The sequence below is a fragment of the Phalacrocorax aristotelis genome, chromosome 13 (assembly GCF_949628215.1).
Source record: "Phalacrocorax aristotelis chromosome 13, bGulAri2.1, whole genome shotgun sequence".
NCBI classification, from domain to species: Eukaryota; Metazoa; Chordata; class Aves; order Suliformes; family Phalacrocoracidae; genus Phalacrocorax; species Phalacrocorax aristotelis.
The window spans coordinates 4,236,332-4,255,362 of record NC_134288.1 but is presented as its reverse complement, the minus strand read 5'-3'; the positions used below and the strand labels follow the sequence as shown (position 1 = coordinate 4,255,362).

The 19,031-nt window shown below is 54.8% G+C and overlaps 1 protein-coding gene across 2 annotated transcripts in view; it reads left to right on the top strand.

Moving 5' to 3' along the window:
• The window catches only part of MYH7B (myosin heavy chain 7B), a 28,279-nt gene extending 9,596 nt beyond the window's left edge, over positions 1–18,683 (top strand). For both annotated transcript variants that reach the window (XM_075108792.1, XM_075108793.1), the window contains 31 exons: positions 536–674; positions 1,963–2,081; positions 2,890–3,039; positions 3,382–3,552; positions 4,250–4,429; positions 4,514–4,646; positions 5,134–5,210; positions 6,728–6,815; positions 7,276–7,393; positions 8,007–8,130; positions 8,624–8,760; positions 9,196–9,451; positions 10,024–10,266; positions 10,666–10,842; positions 11,185–11,330; positions 11,919–12,009; positions 12,647–13,036; positions 13,475–13,601; positions 13,805–13,923; positions 14,153–14,349; positions 14,532–14,881; positions 15,408–15,532; positions 15,844–15,959; positions 16,087–16,279; positions 16,372–16,575; positions 16,707–16,832; positions 17,003–17,173; positions 17,481–17,585; positions 18,014–18,109; positions 18,274–18,411; positions 18,555–18,683. In XM_075108792.1, coding sequence (XP_074964893.1) covers positions 536–674; positions 1,963–2,081; positions 2,890–3,039; positions 3,382–3,552; positions 4,250–4,429; positions 4,514–4,646; positions 5,134–5,210; positions 6,728–6,815; positions 7,276–7,393; positions 8,007–8,130; positions 8,624–8,760; positions 9,196–9,451; positions 10,024–10,266; positions 10,666–10,842; positions 11,185–11,330; positions 11,919–12,009; positions 12,647–13,036; positions 13,475–13,601; positions 13,805–13,923; positions 14,153–14,349; positions 14,532–14,881; positions 15,408–15,532; positions 15,844–15,959; positions 16,087–16,279; positions 16,372–16,575; positions 16,707–16,832; positions 17,003–17,173; positions 17,481–17,585; positions 18,014–18,109; positions 18,274–18,411; positions 18,555–18,563 — 4,815 coding nt within the window. In that variant the 3' untranslated portion in view covers positions 18,564–18,683. The remainder of the gene's footprint in view (positions 1–535; positions 675–1,962; positions 2,082–2,889; positions 3,040–3,381; positions 3,553–4,249; positions 4,430–4,513; positions 4,647–5,133; positions 5,211–6,727; positions 6,816–7,275; positions 7,394–8,006; positions 8,131–8,623; positions 8,761–9,195; positions 9,452–10,023; positions 10,267–10,665; positions 10,843–11,184; positions 11,331–11,918; positions 12,010–12,646; positions 13,037–13,474; positions 13,602–13,804; positions 13,924–14,152; positions 14,350–14,531; positions 14,882–15,407; positions 15,533–15,843; positions 15,960–16,086; positions 16,280–16,371; positions 16,576–16,706; positions 16,833–17,002; positions 17,174–17,480; positions 17,586–18,013; positions 18,110–18,273; positions 18,412–18,554) is intronic.
• Positions 18,684–19,031: the final 348 nt, after the last annotated feature.

Sequence of the window (19,031 nt, the reverse complement as noted above, 5' to 3'; positions counted from 1 at the left end):
TTCACACAGCTCGGCTCGAGGCAGGGGCCTGGGGGAGGGCACAACCTCCTTCTGGGCAGACATGGGGATGTGTCCTGGCTTTTCTGTGTCATTTGCTAAATTATCTGTGAGTTGCCCCTGGTTTGTTGGCAGTTACTCTACACATGCTGAGAGCCTACAAGAAAGAGCAGAGTGACTCTGATCTCCACCAGCAGCCTTCTCCAGGCAGAGGAGGGAGAGTAGTTCCCTGCATTTCAGGAAGGGCCTGTAGGACATGAACACTTCCCATGGCTCCCATGTGAAGATGAGACCTCAGCTTGGAAAACCTCCCGCTTGTGGATGCTAGGCTAGTCCTTTTGCATTCAAATAGATCTTGTGGGAGCTGGACTTGCGTTCAGAATTCCATGGACAGGATTCCTTGGCTAGGTGCCCACTGGATAGAGCACTCTGCCCAGAGCCCTAGGATAGGAAGAGCACCTTAGGAGAGAGTGGGAGGACCAACCCTCACCTCAGAGTGGTGATTTTGTTCTGTCTATACTGCTTTGTCTTTCTTCAGCATGCCATGGACATCTTGGGCTTCAGCAATGATGAGAAATACGGCTCCTATAAAATAGTGGGCGCTATCATGCACTTCGGCAACATGAAGTTCAAGCAAAAGCAGCGAGAAGAGCAAGCAGAGGCTGACGGCACTGAAAGTGAGTTTGGCTCCATGCTGGCAGATCTGCTCAGCCTGGGCTGGCCATGCAAATTCCTCCGAGGGCAGACTGTGATAACTTCCCCGGCCTGGTCTGTGAAAGTCAGTGACCATGATCCCAGGCAACCACACTGTCTTAGGACTGGCTGTAGGTGCCCAAAGGGGCTTATTCTTGAGCAGGCATATTTAGGACAGCCTTTTCTGCAAGCACTAGGTGGTCTTATCTGCATCAGACTTGCCTCAGCAACATCATAGGCTGTCACACCCTGACTGTGCTTTACCTTGTTCAGTCTTCTCCTGCCCTTCATCACCTCTTCTCTTGCACTTCATTAGACAACCTTCCAGAGCAGGTCGTCCACAGAATATAATCCAGGCCACGATCAGCAAGAACCTGCTCAAGTCACAGCCTCCTGAAGAGCAGTTAGAGTAGGAGACAGTCACTGTCTGATACGTAGCCTTGTTTGTTGCTTAGGAAAATCTGATGCAAATTATAGATTTAAGAGAACAGTCATGCTGCAGAGCAAACCTGAAAATTCAGAAAAGTCAGAGCTCAAATATTTTCTATTGCTTTTGCACTGCTGCATTATGCCTGCCTCCCAGGCATCATAGGGCAAGCTTCAAGGAGAGGGTGACTTTCCAGCATGTGGAAGGACAAGAAGGGAGAGCCCTGTCACTTAACTGAAAGCTTAAGCAGTAACTATACATCAGCTGAGGCAGGGATCCAGCAGAAATGACTACCTGGATCAGACCTTGTCATCCTAACATTCATGAAGGAAGAGTTCCCCTTGCTTGAGGAATGTGAACACAGGATTCAGCTGCTACCTGGTAATTAAAGAAGATTTTGATCTAGGAGTGGTTTCCATGCAGAGGTGATTTTCTAGCTACAATCTGCTATTAGGAATCTATGAAAGATAAGCGAGAAAAATCACCTCTCTTCCATTCAGTTCAAATTCACCGCATGGGAATCCAGGCTTCCACTAGAAAATGCATAGAGATCCCCAAATCAAGAAGACTCAAAAACCTGATAGGCACCTGATAAGGTGCAGCAAGTCTACTACGGTCATCTCCAAACAGTAACTTCTTAGGCAGGAGGTCTAGACATTAAAAGCATCACACAGTATCCAAGATGGGAAATCACACTGGACACTGGAAGAGACTCTGGAGCAGGTGGGAAAACTAGTACAGTTAGCATTGATCAGCAGAAGTGCTGGTAATTTTTTATTTTTATTTTCTTTTTTCCTTCCCCAGGCTTCCTTTCTGGCTCCTCATGATTTTGTACTGCTTTACAGGTGCTGACAAAGCTGCCTACCTCATGGGAATCAGCTCAGCTGACCTCATCAAGGGGTTGCTCCATCCTCGGGTGAAAGTGGGCAATGAATATGTGACCAAAGGTCAGAACGTGGAACAGGTGAGTGTGCCAGGACATGGGCTCCCTGCTCACACTGATATGTGACTCCTCTGCAGGCAGGCCCATTGTGAAATGTTCTCCACACAGGGTGACTGGTGCTTCAGTTCACTCTGTTGGGTTTAGGACACTCCAGAGCAGCATGAGAAGATGTATCTGCAATTACTGGCTTTTAGCAGCTGGGAAGGTTGGTGGCAGATCTGGCAGATAGCTTTGGGTATTAACCAAGGCTGGAGGTTCAGTTCAGTATCTTTGAAATGTGGGTTGGATCACAGCCAGAAGAGGTTCAGTTTCTATGGATCTGCTTCAGAGATAGTCACAATCCCATGAAGAGGTCAGCTCTGGAAAGTAGAAAACTCTTCTAAATACTCATCTAAACTGATCTTGCGGGAGGTTCAAATTCACCAAAAATGTATCTTGCCAGATTCCAGCCACATCACAGTTAGGAACCCAAACCTGTCCTGAATAGTGCAAGCCAGCCCTTGAGTAAAATTCAAGAGGACCTTAGGAGCCGGTATCTTATCCAACGTGAGTTGTAGGCTCCTGCCATGCACAAGGCTTCTAAAAATATCACTTTAGACGGAATCTGTACCCTAAGACCTTGGAGGCTAAGACCAGGCCAGGGACACAAGAACACTCTAAAGAGCATGTGAAAACTAATCTTGGAGCATATACTGTAATCATGAACTCCCTGGATCTGTCTGTCTGTCCTTTGTGTGCCAAGAGGAGCTCTCTTCTTTGGCCTCTAGCTCCTACAAAAGCAGGGAGAAGCATAAGTGCTCATGGCCTGATCTCTGATTTGCTTTGGCAGGTTGTCTATGCTGTGGGAGCCCTGGCTAAAGCCACCTATGATCGCATGTTCAAGTGGCTGGTGACTAGGATCAACAAGACCCTAGATACCAAGCTGGCCAGACAGTTCTTCATTGGAGTACTGGACATTGCAGGCTTCGAGATCTTTGAGGTGAGTACTGCAGGCCCCCTGCAATGGGTTCAGTGGAGTGTTGTAGCTAGACAGCTCAGTCCCCTAGTGTCTGACTGCACGATCTCCTCCAGGAAACTGCTGGCCTTGATAAGAAAAAAAGAGCTCTTGTCTGAATTACTTTATCTGGACACCAAACAGGCAGCTCACAAGGACTGTTCTAATATTGCTGTGGACATATCTCCAATGATTCCTGGCTATTTGCCATGGTAGCAGCATCTGAGCCTAGCTGAGATCACTCTTCTCACCCAGACAAAGCAGAAGAGTGAATCTCTTCAGGTCTGGAGCTCCTCCTTCTGATGCAGGTTTCATTTGTTCTTGCAGTTCAACAGCTTTGAGCAGCTGTGCATCAACTTCACCAACGAGAAGCTGCAACAGTTCTTCAACCACCACATGTTTGTCCTAGAGCAAGAAGAATACAAGAAGGAAGGCATCGAATGGGTCTTCATTGACTTTGGCCTGGATCTGCAGGCTTGCATTGACCTGATTGAGAAGGTAAAGCATGAGTCAGGGCACAGGAATGGTACTTCTGGTAGGTGGCTTGTTTGTAAAGACTGGAACAGTGAGGGGTTCTGCTACCAGAAATGAAGTTATTCCCTCCCCAGTCAGTGGCAAGTGCCCAACTTTGTCTTCCCCACACTTACAGCTTAGAGCCTGTGGCCCATTGAATCCTTTTTGACACAAATTTTGACTTCATGAAACCACCAAAATTCTGTTCCTACCCACCGGTGAACCACAAAACCTGGTGCGGCCTTTTACTCTGGAGAACAGTGATGTCTGCCCTTTTTTTCCTGCCTACTTGCTGCCCCTCAGTGACTCTTACTTCAGTACCTGCTGATTCAGAGCAGCTTGTATCAGAGATTTCCACCACTGCATGGAGGAAACTCACCTTTACTTTTGAATGGAGCAAACCTGTCAGGATACTGGAGAGGATGATGGACCTGGGTGAGCCCGCATGTCTTACAGGCCTGGCCAGTCCCACTCTGACTGGCTGGAGGTCAGAGGCAGCCTGGAATACACCAGTGATAGTTTGCCCCATGGTCAGTGTCCTCCACCATTTGCCTGAATGAGGACGAGGTCTCCAAAGTCAAGCCTTGCCTCACCTTGCTCAATGGCATGGAGAATCTCCCATTCTGGGATGGGACATGGCAACACTGAGCTCAGACCTCTTTATACCACCTTCTCCCTGCAGCCGCTGGGAATCCTGTCCATCCTCGAAGAGGAGTGCATGTTCCCGAAAGCCTCCGACATGTCATTCAAAGCTAAGCTCTACGACAACCACATTGGGAAGTCGCCCAACTTCCAGAAGCCCCGGCCGGATAAAAAGCGGAAATATGAGGCCCACTTTGAGCTCGTGCATTATGCTGGTGTGGTACGTCCCCTGACAGCACTCCACAGCATTCACACCCTCTCTTGCAGGGCTGTCCTTACCTTTGCCTCTCTCCTCTGGTGACAGGTGCCGTACAACATCATTGGGTGGCTGGACAAGAACAAGGACCCCCTGAATGAGACAGTGGTGTCTGTCTTCCAAAAATCGCAAAACAAGCTCCTGGCCTCCCTCTATGAGAACTACGTGAGCTCTACTTCAGGTGAGGACCAACCTCAACCCTTTTTTGACCTCGGTCTCTCCCTCCCTTTGCAGCAAAGCCTCCTCACCCCCACGCCCAGCTATTGGTGCAGCTTTCCTGCACCTAGCATCCTGGGCAAAGGGGAGACCCACACTGACCCCTAAAAACCAATCTGAGCTGGGTAGGTGGGTACTCTGGACATGCAGTGCTGGCCTAGGGGCTTTAGGTGGGTGGTTAGGCTGAGCTTGTGTGGTGCTGTAGCGCTGTCCTGGTGGCCCTGTGATGGGGTCTCCTGTTACCAAGAGCTGAGGAACAATACCCAGAGCTGGGTGCTGTGGGAGGTGTTTTTTGTGGTCTGTGGCTTTGGTCTGCAGCAGGGCACTGCCATCTCTGCTTTACAGAGAGTGGGGGCTGTGGGTGTTTCAGGGGTGTTTGGGGGTGCTCCTGAGTCCTCCAAGATGCAGCAGATACTTTGCTGATGTAATTAATCAATATTTCAACTCAACAGAGGAACCTCACAAGCCGGGGACCAAGGAGAAACGTAAAAAGGCAGCTTCTTTCCAAACAGTGTCGCAGTTGCACAAGGTAAGAGCTAGCCCCTCATCCAAGGTCATGAGGGAAGCAAGCTCAGAGTGTCCCAGTATCAGTCCCACTTCCCTGCCAAGACTCAGGGGTATCTTGCACATGAGCTCCTGGGGCCTGAAGGACTACCAGGGCTCCTGAAGGACCACCACTAGGCAAAAGGTCCTAACACCTTCTCATCCCTGGGCAAGGGGCCTGTGCCTGGCAGAGTCCCAGCCCTGTCCCCGTGCTGCTAGGGAAGGGCACGAGGCTCCAGGCTGGGAGAGCAATGGCTCCCTTTGAGCTTGGGCTTGTGCTGCTTCTGCCCACGTGATGCTTGTGCTGCTCGGCAGCTCCTTCGCCTTTGAGAGAGCGGCAGTTAAGACTTGTAGTGATGTTTAGATAATGTATTACATGAACATCACTTTAAGTCTGTGCTACTTCTCTCCTCATTCTTGTCGGCGGGAAGGACAGCCTTTGGGCAGAAGAAAATGGAGGAGGATCTTACAGGTCTCTGAGCAGGCAGCTCTCTGCTGTCCTGTCCAGGGAGGTGACCTGAGCTATTATACAGCTCAGGATAATACACCTCTCCCCCTATTCCTATGCTCACCACAGGAGTTATTAGTCCACCTCAGAGCTTAAGCAACTGGAAAACAGCACAGAAGGGTGTGTGAGCCCAAAGCTGTGTCCTGCCATGGCAGCCTTGTGGTGACAGGGTGCTCAAAGAGGGCATTGCTTGTGTCAGAGCCCCCATTCAGGGAGATATGTGACTTTCTTCCTTCTGGACAAGTCACAGGCCTTGGGGAAAGGTGTCTGGTGGGAAGTTGCCCCCAGATGACATGGAGCTGTGGGAAGGCATTCTCTTCCCCAAGCTGGTCCTGGACAGGCTGAGCCTGTACAAGGAGGGCAGCCTGGAAAGGTCGAGGGTGCAGATGCCTTTCCTACAAGAAAAGGCAGGGCCTTGTTTTGGCTTGAGCCCTGCCTTGGAGAGAAAATGACGCCCAGGCTGGATCAGCAGAGCCCTCTGTCACGGCCGAAGGGCATGGGCAGCACTGTGGAGGTGCAGGGAAAACCTGATGAAATGAGGACTGCAGCCGATGTGGATGCCAGCACTGTATTTGCAGGGTGCTGAGCACAGGGCTGATGGGCACCAGCAGAGCTGTTTACCAGGAATATAGTCACTCCTGTGTTCCTGGCTTTCCTGTGCAGCAAAACTTTGCCTACAAATACTTGGGAAGCTTCTGGCTCCTCTCTGGTGTTGTAAAACCTGCAGATGCCATTTGGCATGTCTGCCAGCCCAGTCCCCTCTGCCATTGCTCCCACCCTGGCACAAGGCAGTGGTCCTGTTGCAGGGCTGGGAATTGGCAGGATAGCACAGAGAGCAGCCAAGCAGGAGGAAATTCCTCCTCTCTCATGAAGAGTGGTAAGGGGCTCTCAGTGTCTGCTGTCTCCTTGCCTGTAGTGGGGAAGGGGCTGGAGAGAAGTGTTATGGGGGAGCAGAGCTGTCACCTCATGCCTCATCCCCTGTGTCTGCTCTACAGGAGAATCTCAACAAGCTGATGACCAACCTGCGCTCCACTCAGCCCCACTTTGTCCGCTGCATCATCCCCAATGAGACAAAGACCCCAGGTACGCATGGACTGAGACGGCACCCTGGCAGTTTACTTGGGTGAAATCCACATGTGGGAGCTGGCAGGGACTCTTGCACCCACCTTCTCCCCAGTTCTTCTATTGTAGCAGTTCTGCTGCCACTGAGGCCTGCCCCCTCTCGGTGTGGAAACCCCTGTGACCCATGCCAGTCTCCTCTACCAGGGAGAATTAGTTTTGCCAAGCTCCAATTTTGGCTGTGCATTGGTGGTTGGGCTGCCTTGCACTTGTGCATAACAGCAGGCACAGGTGATTCTTTCAGGCTGAGTTCCACCATCCGAGGCCCAGGCTGTAGCTCTGGTGCTCAGCATAGGTCTACAGGACAGGTTAACACCCACGTTCAAAACCACAGGCTGTTTCCAGAGTTCAGGTCCGTGCTGTAGCTCCATTTCCCTTGTCCTCTTGGGCTGAATGTCTGCTCCATCTTTGTTCTCACTCATAGGAGCCATGGATGCCTTCCTGGTGCTTCACCAGCTGCGGTGTAATGGTGTCCTTGAAGGTATCCGCATCTGCCGTAAGGGATTCCCCAACAGAATCCTCTATGCAGACTTCAAGCAGCGGTAACTCCCTCTTCTTCCTTGCCCAGCATCTCATATGTGTTCTGAGGCAAGACACACTTGCCCTGGCTCTGACCTGCTCCCCAGCTTGTGCAGGGCTGCTCTAAACCACCATAATATGCCCAGTGCACGTACAGTTTGGGATAGCTTTGCTGCTGGTTCTGTGGTGCCAGACATGGATAGTTTGGTACCTGATGTGATGAGACAATAGGGCTGGTGATGTTTGAGATGCTGAATGCAGGGCTGGTACGGGTGAATGGTGGCAAGGCTCAGGTCCTCCGATCCTAGCTCAGATTTCATTCTGCCCTTGGGATACTTACCATTCTCCAGCTGGCCTCATCCAACCTGCCTGGCCTGGGCTTGAGGTCAGTGGCCTCCTCCTGCGCAGTCTTTCTTGTGTTCAGGGACTAAGATCTAGCAGGGTTCCCTGGTGTCTTCTCTGCAGAAGAGCCCATGCTGCACCCTGGGGTTCCCGTTTCATACATGATTCCAGCCTGCGCTGCAGCGACATGCTTCCAGAGGGAACTGGGATGACTGGGGTACAGGGATGATGATGGAGCCATCAACTCTGTGCTGCGGTTCTCTTGCATGTCCTCCCTTTGCTTTGTCCCTGCAGCTACCGTATCCTGAATCCAGCAGCCATTCCAGATGACAAGTTTGTGGACAGCAGGAAGGCCACAGAGAAGCTGCTGAGTTCCCTGGAACTGGACCACTCACAGTACAAGTTTGGTCATACCAAGGTGAGACCAGGCAGCTGGTCCTTGGGAGGGAGACATTGCCCCTCCTGTCTCTTTGCAATCCTGGTTTGCCCTCCGTGTCCAGCTTGCGCTCTGCCTGGCCACAGCCCTGCTGAAGCCCTATGCGCTGCAGGTTGCCTGTGGGCCTTGAAGGCACTGAGGAGGGCAGAGGAAGATGCAAGCTGGGAAGAACAGGTCTGAGCAGAAGGTCACTGCTGCCTGAGCTCATACCACCCAACACAGTAGCTAGTCCCCCCTGGGGAACGTGATGCCCTCAGGGCAGGGATGCCCAGCTGTGCCTGCGCCTTGCATGGGTGCACCTCCAACCAGTGCAGAGCGCGGGTGTGTGCCCGTGCAGGGGGGCACCTAAACCTGCAGTACATAGCCCTCGCTGCTCTGTGTATCCCTTTTTTGGGCCACATGTAGCCCAGGTCTGCCTGACAGGTTATGTTACTCCTGTCTGCTGTTGACTCTGTTCTCACTCTCTTGCCTGCAGGTGTTTTTCAAGGCTGGTTTGCTGGGCTTGTTGGAAGAGATGCGCGATGAGCGTCTGGCCAAGATTCTGACCATGCTGCAGGCCAGAATCCGTGGGCACCTCATGCGCATTGAGTATCAGAAGATCATCAGCAGGAGGTAGAGTTGTGACAGGGGCAGAGGCAGATCTTTGTGTGTGTGTCCTTGTTACTTCTGAGATTTCACTGGGTTTGACCTGTGTGACTTGCCTATGGCTGGCAGTGGTTGAGTATGACCCTGTCCTGAAGGGATGGAGGCAGACCTGTAAGAGGTCTGGCATGGGCCTGGTAAGGAGGGTCAGTGTATCTAGGTCAGAGGAGCCTGTGGCTTCCACTGGAAGATTCAGAGGGATTCAGAGCCAGACCACACCACCCACACCCAGCTAGGGCCATTACCGTGAGCAGGCAACGTACCGTTCATTCAGCATGCTGCCATTTGTTCAGCTGGTGGAGAACAGAGCCATGTCCAGGCCTGCAAAAGCCAGGTCTCTGCTGCAGTGAGGATGGGATGTGGGGATTCTACACCCATGATGATGCTGTGCTTGTATCCCTCCAGGGAAGCCCTCTATACCATCCAGTGGAACATTCGGGCCTTCAATGCTGTCAAGAACTGGTCCTGGATGAAGCTGTTCTTCAAGATCAAGCCCTTACTCAAGTCTGCTCAGACTGAGAAGGAAATGTCCAACCTGAAGGAGGAGTTCCAGAAGCTGAAGGAGGCTCTGGAGAAGTCTGAGGCTAAGAGGAAGGAGCTGGAAGAGAAGCAAGTCACCATGATCCAGGAGAAGAATGACCTGGCTCTCCAGCTGCAGGCAGTGAGTGCCTCACCCCTTCTCTGGAAGTGTAAAGATAGTGCAGCGTCCATGGGTAGAAGGAGGAGCAGAGTGTGCTGGATCCCTCCTTCAGCGTCTTGCAGTTCTCAGACCCCCCTCATTGCCACAATCTGTTTACAATGTTAGACTTGGTGCAAACCTGAAGCAATGTCACAGACTTGCCGTCTCAGGGCTGCCATGGGAATTCATGCTCTCCTGGCTCTTGAAAGGAGGATCTCCTCCCAGGGGGGTGGAAGGATCTCAGTGTTTGCTTACCAAGCTGTGGCTAATCTGTGCTGTTTCTGCATCAGGAAGTGTCAATCCAGTGTTTCCTTCCTCTGGAAAGATTTAGTTGCTCTTAGCTCTTTGGCCCTGGTTAGTGTTTCTGGTTGTTCCACGGACCTTGAAATGGGCAGTGACTGGAGCTGTCTTTTTGTGCATCTGAGCACCTTGGGCTTGCTCGGCCCCTTCCACAAGGAGAGCTTCAGCTCTGGGCAGGGATGGCATGGCTGAGGATCCTGCTGGTATGCTCTTGGGGCAGTGGATGAGCACTGTCTCTCCTGTGCCTGTCCCAGGAGCAAGACAATCTGGCAGATGCAGAGGAACGCTGCGACCTGCTGATCAAGTCCAAGATCCAGCTGGAGGCCAAGGTGAAGGAGCTGACAGAGCGTCTGGAGGATGAGGAGGAGATCAACTCAGACCTCACTGCCAAGAGACGCAAGCTGGAGGATGAGTGTGCAGAGCTGAAGAAGGACATTGATGACCTAGAGATCACACTGGCCAAGGTGGAGAAGGAGAAGCATGCCACAGAGAACAAGGTAACTGATCCTCCCTGTGCAGTACAGCCTCATTGCCCTGGGGCCTCAGTGCTTGTGGGGGCATCAAGGAGAAACATCAGGGACAAGGCTGCTGATGTGTAGGAGCAGGGGCAGGGGAGAGTGCAGAGAGGTGTGGGAGAGGGCAAAACCCTCCGGTGCCCTGCCTTATTGCACAGGAGTGGTATGGGCAAATGGTTCTGTGCAATGGCAAGTGATTTGGGGGATTGACAAGCCACCTGTTGGAACCAGCCCGACCAAGGGGAGAGGGGCTGGCTGCTGCTGTGGTGCCAAGCTGCTGTTGATCCTGGACTCCTGTCTTTCATGGGCCAGGCTGCTGTATCAGCCTTGCATCCCCTCTCTCTGAGAAGATGCGCTCAATTTTTGACCTCACTAATCTAGGTTAAAAACCTGATTGAAGAGATGGCTGCTCTGGATGAGATCATTGCCAAGCTGACAAAAGAGAAGAAAGCACTGCAAGAGGCCCATCAGCAGGCCCTGGATGACCTGCAGGCTGAAGAAGACAAGGTCAACACACTGACCAAAGCCAAGGTCAAACTGGAGCAGCAAGTGGATGATGTGAGTATTAGACCAGTGACAGTGAAGTGAGAGGTTTGAGTCACACCTCCAGGAAACCCAAAGGCTGTACCTGGGTGGGATCTGGAGGGCGTGATGGTTATCAAATCCCCATTTAATATGTCCCATTGATGAATAACCGACTGACAAACTCCCCCGAACCAAGAGGTGGTCCAGAGTCCCCCATGGAGAGCAGTCCTGGGCTGAGGGAATGGGGCTGGAGACCAACTAGGAAACAGCTCTGGATCCGGGGGCTGGGTGAAGTTCCCGCAGCAATGGACATGGGGAAGGTTGGGGCTACAGAGGGCCCTTTCCCTCCCTATCCTGTCTCCCTTCATTCTCCAGCTGGAAAGCTCACTTGAACAAGAAAAGAAAGTCCGCATGGACCTGGAAAGAGCAAAGAGGAAGCTTGAAGGAGACCTGAAGTTGACTCAGGAGTCTGTAATGGATTTGGAGAATGACAAACAGCAACTGGAGGAAAAACTCAAGAAGTGAGTGTGTGATATGCACCTGGGCTGTGTGCTTACCGCACCAGGCCAGTGCCCACCTCTAAATCAAGCGGACATGTGGCCTCTGCAGGGGCCCCTGGGATGTGGCTTCGAGCACTGCTGGTGCCATCAGTCCAGGCAAAATGAGGGCTTAATTTTCCTGGGCGCTGTGCAGAGATGTTGAGGAGCTTGCCAGCTGCACAGACTGATAGATCAGGGCACTATAGACCTTCCTCTGTGCATGGGGTTGGAGAGGAGAGACTTGCCTGGCAGGATCATAATGCGGAGCTGGGACCTCAGCTGCAAGTACACACTTCATCACTCATGTCCCATTCTCCCAGAACAACTCCTAGGGATCTCATAGACAAAACCTCAGCGCCAGGTTGTCCACCAGTTTGGCCACCCCAACCCTCCCTCAGGGCAGCCCATGCACTGCTTCTTACCCTTCCAGTCCTTTTCCCGTGTGGGTTGGTTTGTCCTCTGGGCCTGGGTGTTACAGTGCAGGGAACAGTCTTCCTCTGGCTTCAGGAGCCAGAGGGACTTGGCAGAACAGTATTTGTCTGACCAGAGGCTCTGCCTTCTTCTGTACAGGAAAGACTTTGAAATGAGTCAACTGAATTCAAGGATTGAAGATGGGCAAGTGACTGAGGCCCAGCTGCAGAAGAAGATCAAGGAGCTCCAGGTATGGTGGAACTGGTCTCACAGCCCAGGAGTCCTAAAGTTCCATCAGATGTAACATACTAAGGACTCCGTATGGGCCAGTCCCGCTCTGAGCACAGGGGCATTTCCTTGGGGCATTTCATCACTCCAGAAGAGTGATGAAAAAAGTTGGCATTTTTAGCAGAAGCAAAGCCCTCTGCCAAAATGTGGTGGACTGAAAATTTAAAAACGAGCTGTTGAGGTGGACGATAGCACCAGCATGAGGAACAGCGGCTAGGATGTAGTTTTCTGTCCAGACTAAAACCTTAAATACAGTGCCCAAACTCTGAAGATCCAAGTCTAGTTTGTTGGGCTTCTTCCTGTCAGACAGGCCCCCAGATTCAGGCTGTCATGGAGGTTCCCGCTGAAAAGAAGGTAGTAGTATCAGCCTGATCCTGATGGCAGGGTACAGAGGAGAGCAGGAGCTGTGCAAAATATGCTACCAAAGAGCACCAGGCACGCCTACCTCTGAGAATCCCAAAGCAGCCCAAGCATTTGCTCTAGACTGGTGGCTTGTTGCTCCCCAGCATCAGAGGAGACACTTTGCTCCTTTGTGGTGAGCAAAGATGCTGGAGCTTCACCTGGTGCATGGAATATCTGCCGCCTTCTGTCTCTGCCAGGCCCGCATTGAAGAGCTGGAGGAAGAGCTGGAGGCTGAGCGTGCTGCCAGAGCCAAGGTGGAGAAGCAGCGGGCAGAAGTGTCACGGGAGCTGGAGGAGCTGAGCGAGCGGCTGGAGGAGGCTGGCGGGGCAACGGCCGCGCAGCTGGAGATGAACAAGAAACGGGAAGCAGAATTCCTGAAGCTGCGGCGGGACCTGGAGGAGGCAACTCTGCAGCATGAGTCCACAGCAGCTGCCCTGCGGAAGAAGCACGCAGACAGCGTGGCAGAGCTGAGCGAGCAGATCGACAACCTGCAGCGTGTCAAGCAGAAGCTGGAAAAGGAGAAGAGTGAGATGAAGATGGAGGTGGATGACCTGTCATCCAACATTGAATACCTCACCAAGAACAAGGTGGGCACTGGTTCTGTACAGGGCAGGTTCCTCTCTTCTGTGAACATCAGTGCAACTGGTTGCAGTGTGTTCAGCACAGCCATGTCCGTGGCATGGTGTTTTAGGTAGCTCTTTGCTGTGGCCAAGTCCCTCTTTTTCGCTGGCTAAAGATCGTCCCTGTGTCACTATGGTAGTGCTTGCAGGATGCTTTGCTTGCCTTAGTCAAGTCTGGAGGATCTGGGAAGACATTTCCTGGGAGACTGACTGCAAAGAGCCACTGTTAGCTTAGCAGAGACACAAGAGCTCTGGCAGGCTCCTGCTGTCCGCCTTGTGTGCACATGGGATCAGCTGAGCAGGGCAGCGAGGTCCCAGGGTGGTGCAGCCACTGAGCCCCTTCTGGGAGAACGGTGCTCTCTGGCCAGGGCTGGGTCTCACACAGCCTTTGCTTGGTGCGTGCAGGCCAGTGCCGAGAAGCTGTGCCGCACCTATGAGGACCAGCTGAGCGAGGCCAAGTCCAAAGTGGATGAGCTGCAGCGACAGCTGACTGACGTGAGCACGCAGCGGGGCAGGCTGCAGACCGAGAACGGTAGGTGGGGGTGGCAGCCAGGGGACACATGACTGCCCTGGGGCTGGTCTTGCACTGGGGAATCCTTGTCTGGGTGGGGGTACAGCTGGGACTGCTGGAGGTCTCCATGTAGCTGAAGGCCACAGGCTCAGGGGGACTGCGAGCTAATGCAGGTTGCAGCCCTTCAGCCCCAAAGTAGCTGATTTGGCTCTGTTTGACCCCAGGGGAGCTTAGTCGGCTGCTGGAGGAGAAGGAGTCCTTCATTAACCAGCTGAGCCGTGGGAAGACCTCATTCACACAGAACATTGAGGAACTCAAGAGGCAGCTGGAGGAAGAGACCAAGGTGAGGTTTCTAGGGCATGGCTTATCTCTGAGTGACACAGATTACAGGGAACAGGACGTGTGTCCCACTGTGGGAGTGGCCCAGATTCTCAGCCTGGGGAGGTGGAACATACCCTGCACACAGAGAGCCCCAAGGGCAGCTCTTTCTGGCTGCCCCCAGGCCTGGTGCCATGGCTGGCATCCCAGAGCCTGAGGCCAGCTGCTCCTCTCATAAGTTCTCCCTTCCTTAGAGCAAGAACGCCCTGGCCCATGCCCTGCAAGCCTCCCGGCATGACTGCGACCTGCTGCGGGAGCAATATGAGGAGGAGGTGGAGGCCAAGAGTGAGCTCCAGAGAAACTTGTCCAAGGCCAATGCAGAAGTGGCCCAGTGGAGAACCAAGTATGAGACGGATGCCATCCAAAGGACAGAGGAGCTGGAGGAAGCCAAGTGAGTCTCATGGCAGAAGTCAGTTTCTTGAGGTGATGAGTTTCCATTCAATGATGGGGCTTTCCCAGATCCCAGGGTGAGACTGCACCCTCCTGCTGGACTTGAGGCTGTTTGGGCAGGATGTGGCCTCCGCTCCTCAGAGCAGTGGGGTGGGAGCACTCATGCCTTGCTGTGGTTGGCAGGAAGAAGCTGGCCATCCGGCTGCAGGAGGCAGAGGAGGCAGTGGAGGCTGCCCATGCCAAGTGCTCCTCGCTTGAAAAGACCAAGCATCGGCTGCAGACAGAGATCGAGGACCTCTCGGTGGACCTGGAGCGTGCCAACTCAGCCTGTGCTGCCCTGGACAAGAAGCAGCGCAACTTTGACAGGATCCTGGCTGAGTGGAAGCAGAAGTATGAGGAGACCCAGGCAGAGCTGGAGGCATCACAGAAGGAGTCACGCAGCCTGAGCACTGAGCTCTTCAAGCTCAAGAATGCCTATGAGGAGTCCCTGGACAACCTGGAGACCCTCAAGAGGGAGAACAAGAACCTGCAGGGTAGGACTGCGCTCAAGCTCTCCCCTTAGACTCTTTGCCCAGAGTCCTGTTGTCATGGGCAGCCTCTGGGTCCCCTGTCCTCAACCATGTGGTGGGATGGGGGCTCCCGTGTAGGCAGGGAGCAGAGCTCGCTGCTCAGCCAAGCCTGGCCCTTCCCTTGGAGGGATGCAGCAGCCCAGCCAGGAAGCCAGCATGTGTCCTGCCCTCGTGCTGGGGGCAGTCAGGCAGTGCCACTTGGCTCGTTTCCAAATGGTGTGTGTTCTGCTGCCGAGGGTGCTGTGGCGGTGGCCTGACACTGGCTTGGAGGTGTTGCTTTTGGTCAAGCAGGTCTCTGTGGGTCCTTAATGCCTCTTTCATGCCCTCTCCTTCACCCAGACTGCAGAAACATCCCCAAGCACAACCTCAGCTGCTCTCCAAGGGGCTGGGGGAACATCAGCCAAGTCTGGGCAGGGGGATGGGGAATTCACCTGCACGGGGCTGGCCCCACAAACTCGTTCCTGACCAAATGCCCTTCTGTCTCTGCCAGAGGAAATTGCTGATCTGACTGACCAGATCAGTCTGAGCGGCAAAACTATCCATGAGTTGGAGAAGCTGAAGAAAGCCCTGGAGAATGAGAAGAGCGATATCCAGGCAGCTCTGGAGGAGGCTGAGGTGGGCCCTTGTTTCCCACTGATGCTTGCATGTGCCTGCTGCCCTCAGGAGCCACTGGCCTACCCTGCAGCTCTGGTTGGGTACTGCTGGAGCAGCCAGCCACACCGTGCTGGCAGGTTGACAGTCCTGAGCCGGGCTGCAATCCCTGAGCCCCTCGGTCGTGCAGGTTGTGCAACTACAGCAAGGCACTGGGGTGGCTCCACCTGCCCTGCTCCCCATAGCTCCGGGCTGGGGGACAAGGCCAGGCTGGGGTGGGTGGCTGGGGTGATCCCCCCCAGAGGCCACCTTCCCACGGCTGCCACTGTCACTAGGGGGCCCTGGAGCACGAGGAGAGCAAGACTCTGCGCATCCAGCTGGAGCTGAACCAGATCAAGGCTGATGTGGACAGGAAGCTGGCAGAGAAGGATGAGGAGTTTGAGAACCTGAGGTGTGTATTGAGAGGGGAGGGGCTGGGCCATCGCTCTGGGGACAGAGCTGGCACCGTGGCCCTGATGGGGCTGCCCCAGGCTGGGTGTCGCCAGGTGGCTGGCACTGATGCAGCATCTCTCCCGCAGGCGCAACCACCAGCGTGCCATGGACTCCATGCAGGCCACGCTCGATGCAGAGGCCCGGGCCAAGAATGAGGCTGTCCGGCTGAGGAAGAAGATGGAGGGAGACCTGAACGAGATGGAGATCCAGCTAAGCCACGCCAACCGCCAGGCCGCCGAGTTCCAGAAACTGGGCCGCCAGCTCCAGGCCCAGATCAAGGTTGGGCGGCCGCGGGTGGGACAGATTCGGTGCTGTCCCTGCTGCCAGCCCCAGCTCCCTCCTGTCCCTACTGACCCCGTGCTGCCCGGCAGGACCTGCAAATCGAGTTGGATGACACTCAGCGCCACAACGATGACCTGAAGGAACAGGCGGCTGCCCTGGAGCGCCGCAACAACCTGCTGCTGGCGGAGGTGGAGGAGCTGCGGGCAGCGCTGGAGCAGGCAGAGAGGAGCAGGAAGCTGGCAGAGCAGGAGCTGCTGGAGGCCACCGAGAGGGTCAACCTGCTCCACTCCCAGGTGAGGGATCACCAATCCCACGTCTCTGCCGGCACTGGAGAGCCAGGAGCCTGTCCAGCACTGGGGCTGCCAGCCACGGTGAATGCCGGCCGCGGCCAGTCACTGTGGCACTGAACCTGCTCTGTCTGCAGAACACGGGCCTGATCAACCAAAAGAAGAAGCTGGAGACAGACATTTCACAGCTGAGCAGCGAGGTGGAAGATGCAGTGCAGGAGTGCCGCAATGCTGAGGAGAAGGCGAAGAAGGCTATCACAGATGTAAGAGCGTGGTGGGGACTGTGCTCTATGGTTTGGCAAGGGTTCCCAGCACCCTGTGGAGCTGGTGGGTGGGAGGAGAGGGGAAGGTTTCAGAACTTCTCCATTGAGCCCCTGCATCGGGCAGGGCTGACTGGCCTTGTGGCAATGCTGCTGTGCTCTTGGCCTTGCAGGCTGCCATGATGGCAGAGGAGCTGAAGAAGGAGCAGGACACAAGTGCGCACCTGGAACGGATGAAGAAGAACATGGAGCAGACCATCAAGGACCTGCAGATGCGCCTGGATGAAGCAGAGCAGATTGCTCTCAAGGGGGGCAAGAAGCAGATCCAGAAGCTGGAGGCCAGGGTGAGAAGGCAGGGGCAGAGCCCTGGATGTGTCCCCCAGGAGCTGGGCCCTGGTGCTGCCCCAGCCCCTGTGGCACCGCACCCTGCAGGGCACCAGCGCTGCCCCAGCCTTCTGGGGCCAGGGGGACTGTGGTCAGTGAGGGACAGTCCCTGAGGACCTGCAAGCCGGGGCCTGGCTCCCAGCCTTCGCTTGGGGTGGCGTAGCCTCTGCTGTGGCGTCTCTGAGTTGGGAAACTGGCTTGGCCTCAGCTGGAGCTGGTGCTGGCACGAGGGAGCGGAGAGCTGAGCTGGCCTCTACCCACCCGCAGGTGCGGGAGCTCGAGGGAGAGCTGGATACAGAGCAGAAGAAGATGGCTGAAGCCCAGAAGGGCATTCGCAAGTACGAGCGGAGGATCAAGGAGCTGAGCTACCAGGTACGGCAGCACTGGTCCCAGCTCCAGCCCAGCAGGACTTGGCCCAGCTTTCCCTATGCTCAGCCTCTTGTGTTATCCAATAACACCTAAGCCCAGCCCAGCCTGGGCTTGTTCCTGGCTCTGCGTGGGGACTGGCAAGGGTGGGACAGGCTTCTCCCTGTCACAACAGCCACCCTCCGCTCTGTATCCTTCTGCCCATTTGCCAGCACCTCCCGAGCCGGGTGCTGGGACAGAGCAGGGGACAGACCCTGCGCCATGGGGCTGGGTTGGTGGGGTGGGTTGGGCTCGCTGTGTGTGAGAAGGGCCCTGGCACCACGTGGACTCTTGGATAAAGGTATGGGGGCAGCCAGACCCTGGATGGCAGGGGGCAGGCAGGGTCTGTGTGTGTGTCTTCTGGGGTCCTGCTAATGGATCCGGGGCACTTACAGGCTGAGGAAGACCGGAAGAACCTGGCACGGATGCAGGACCTGATCGACAAGCTGCAGAGCAAGGTCAAGAGCTACAAGCGCCAGTTTGAGGAGGCGGTAAGTGCCCGTTCCCCACCACTGCTCTCATTCTGATGGAGAGGACAGTGCTGCCTTCCCTGGGCTGCCTGGGATGGCTGCAGGAGAAAGGGGCCATGAGGTTGATGAAGGGAGCTCACAGCCTGGGGTCCCCACATGCCCACCTCTCCCCTCACCCCATCCAGGAGCAGCAGGCCAACTCCAACCTGGTCAAGTACCGCAAGGTGCAGCACGAGCTGGACGATGCAGAGGAGCGCGCCGACATCGCGGAGACGCAGGTCAACAAGCTGCGCGCCCGCACCAGGGAGGTCATCACCTCCAAGGTGAGCCCACCGAGCCCAGTCACATCTGCCCAGCGCTGCCATCCTCCCCCGCCACGGTTGCGAGGACCAGAAGGGTGGCAGAGCACTCCCTGCCTCCAGGTCCAGGCTCTCACCAAAGCTCTTCTGGTTCTTTTTTTTGCCAGCACGAGTAGTAGCCCGGCTGCCTGCCCTGCCCTGTCCCCAGCTGCCTGCTGTAGGTTGGAGGCAAATGGCTGCAACAGTCACTGCCAGCTTTGCACCACGCGAATAAATGTAGCTCTGCCAGGATCTGCTCCGTTGTGTCTGTCATGGGGTAACCAGGGCCTTGGGCTCTGCTGCTGATGTGGGGGGCAAGCTAGGGCCTTTGGGGACATCATTCACAGCCAGGCGGGGGGGGGAAGAGGCACAGGCCTCCCCTCTTCCTGCTCTGTTGCGCCTGGCTTGCTACAGGCAGGTTCTGGGAAAAAGTCTTTTCCTCATCCCTTACCACCAAAACGCTTCAGCCCCCTCTCAGCTGCAGGGGAGCAGAGCTGAGGCAGGGTAGGGGCACAACAGTGGAGGGGCAGAACACACCTGACAGAAACCATTACTCTTGGGGAGAGCACAAAAAAAAATCCTAACTGTGGTCCTGCAGGGCAGAG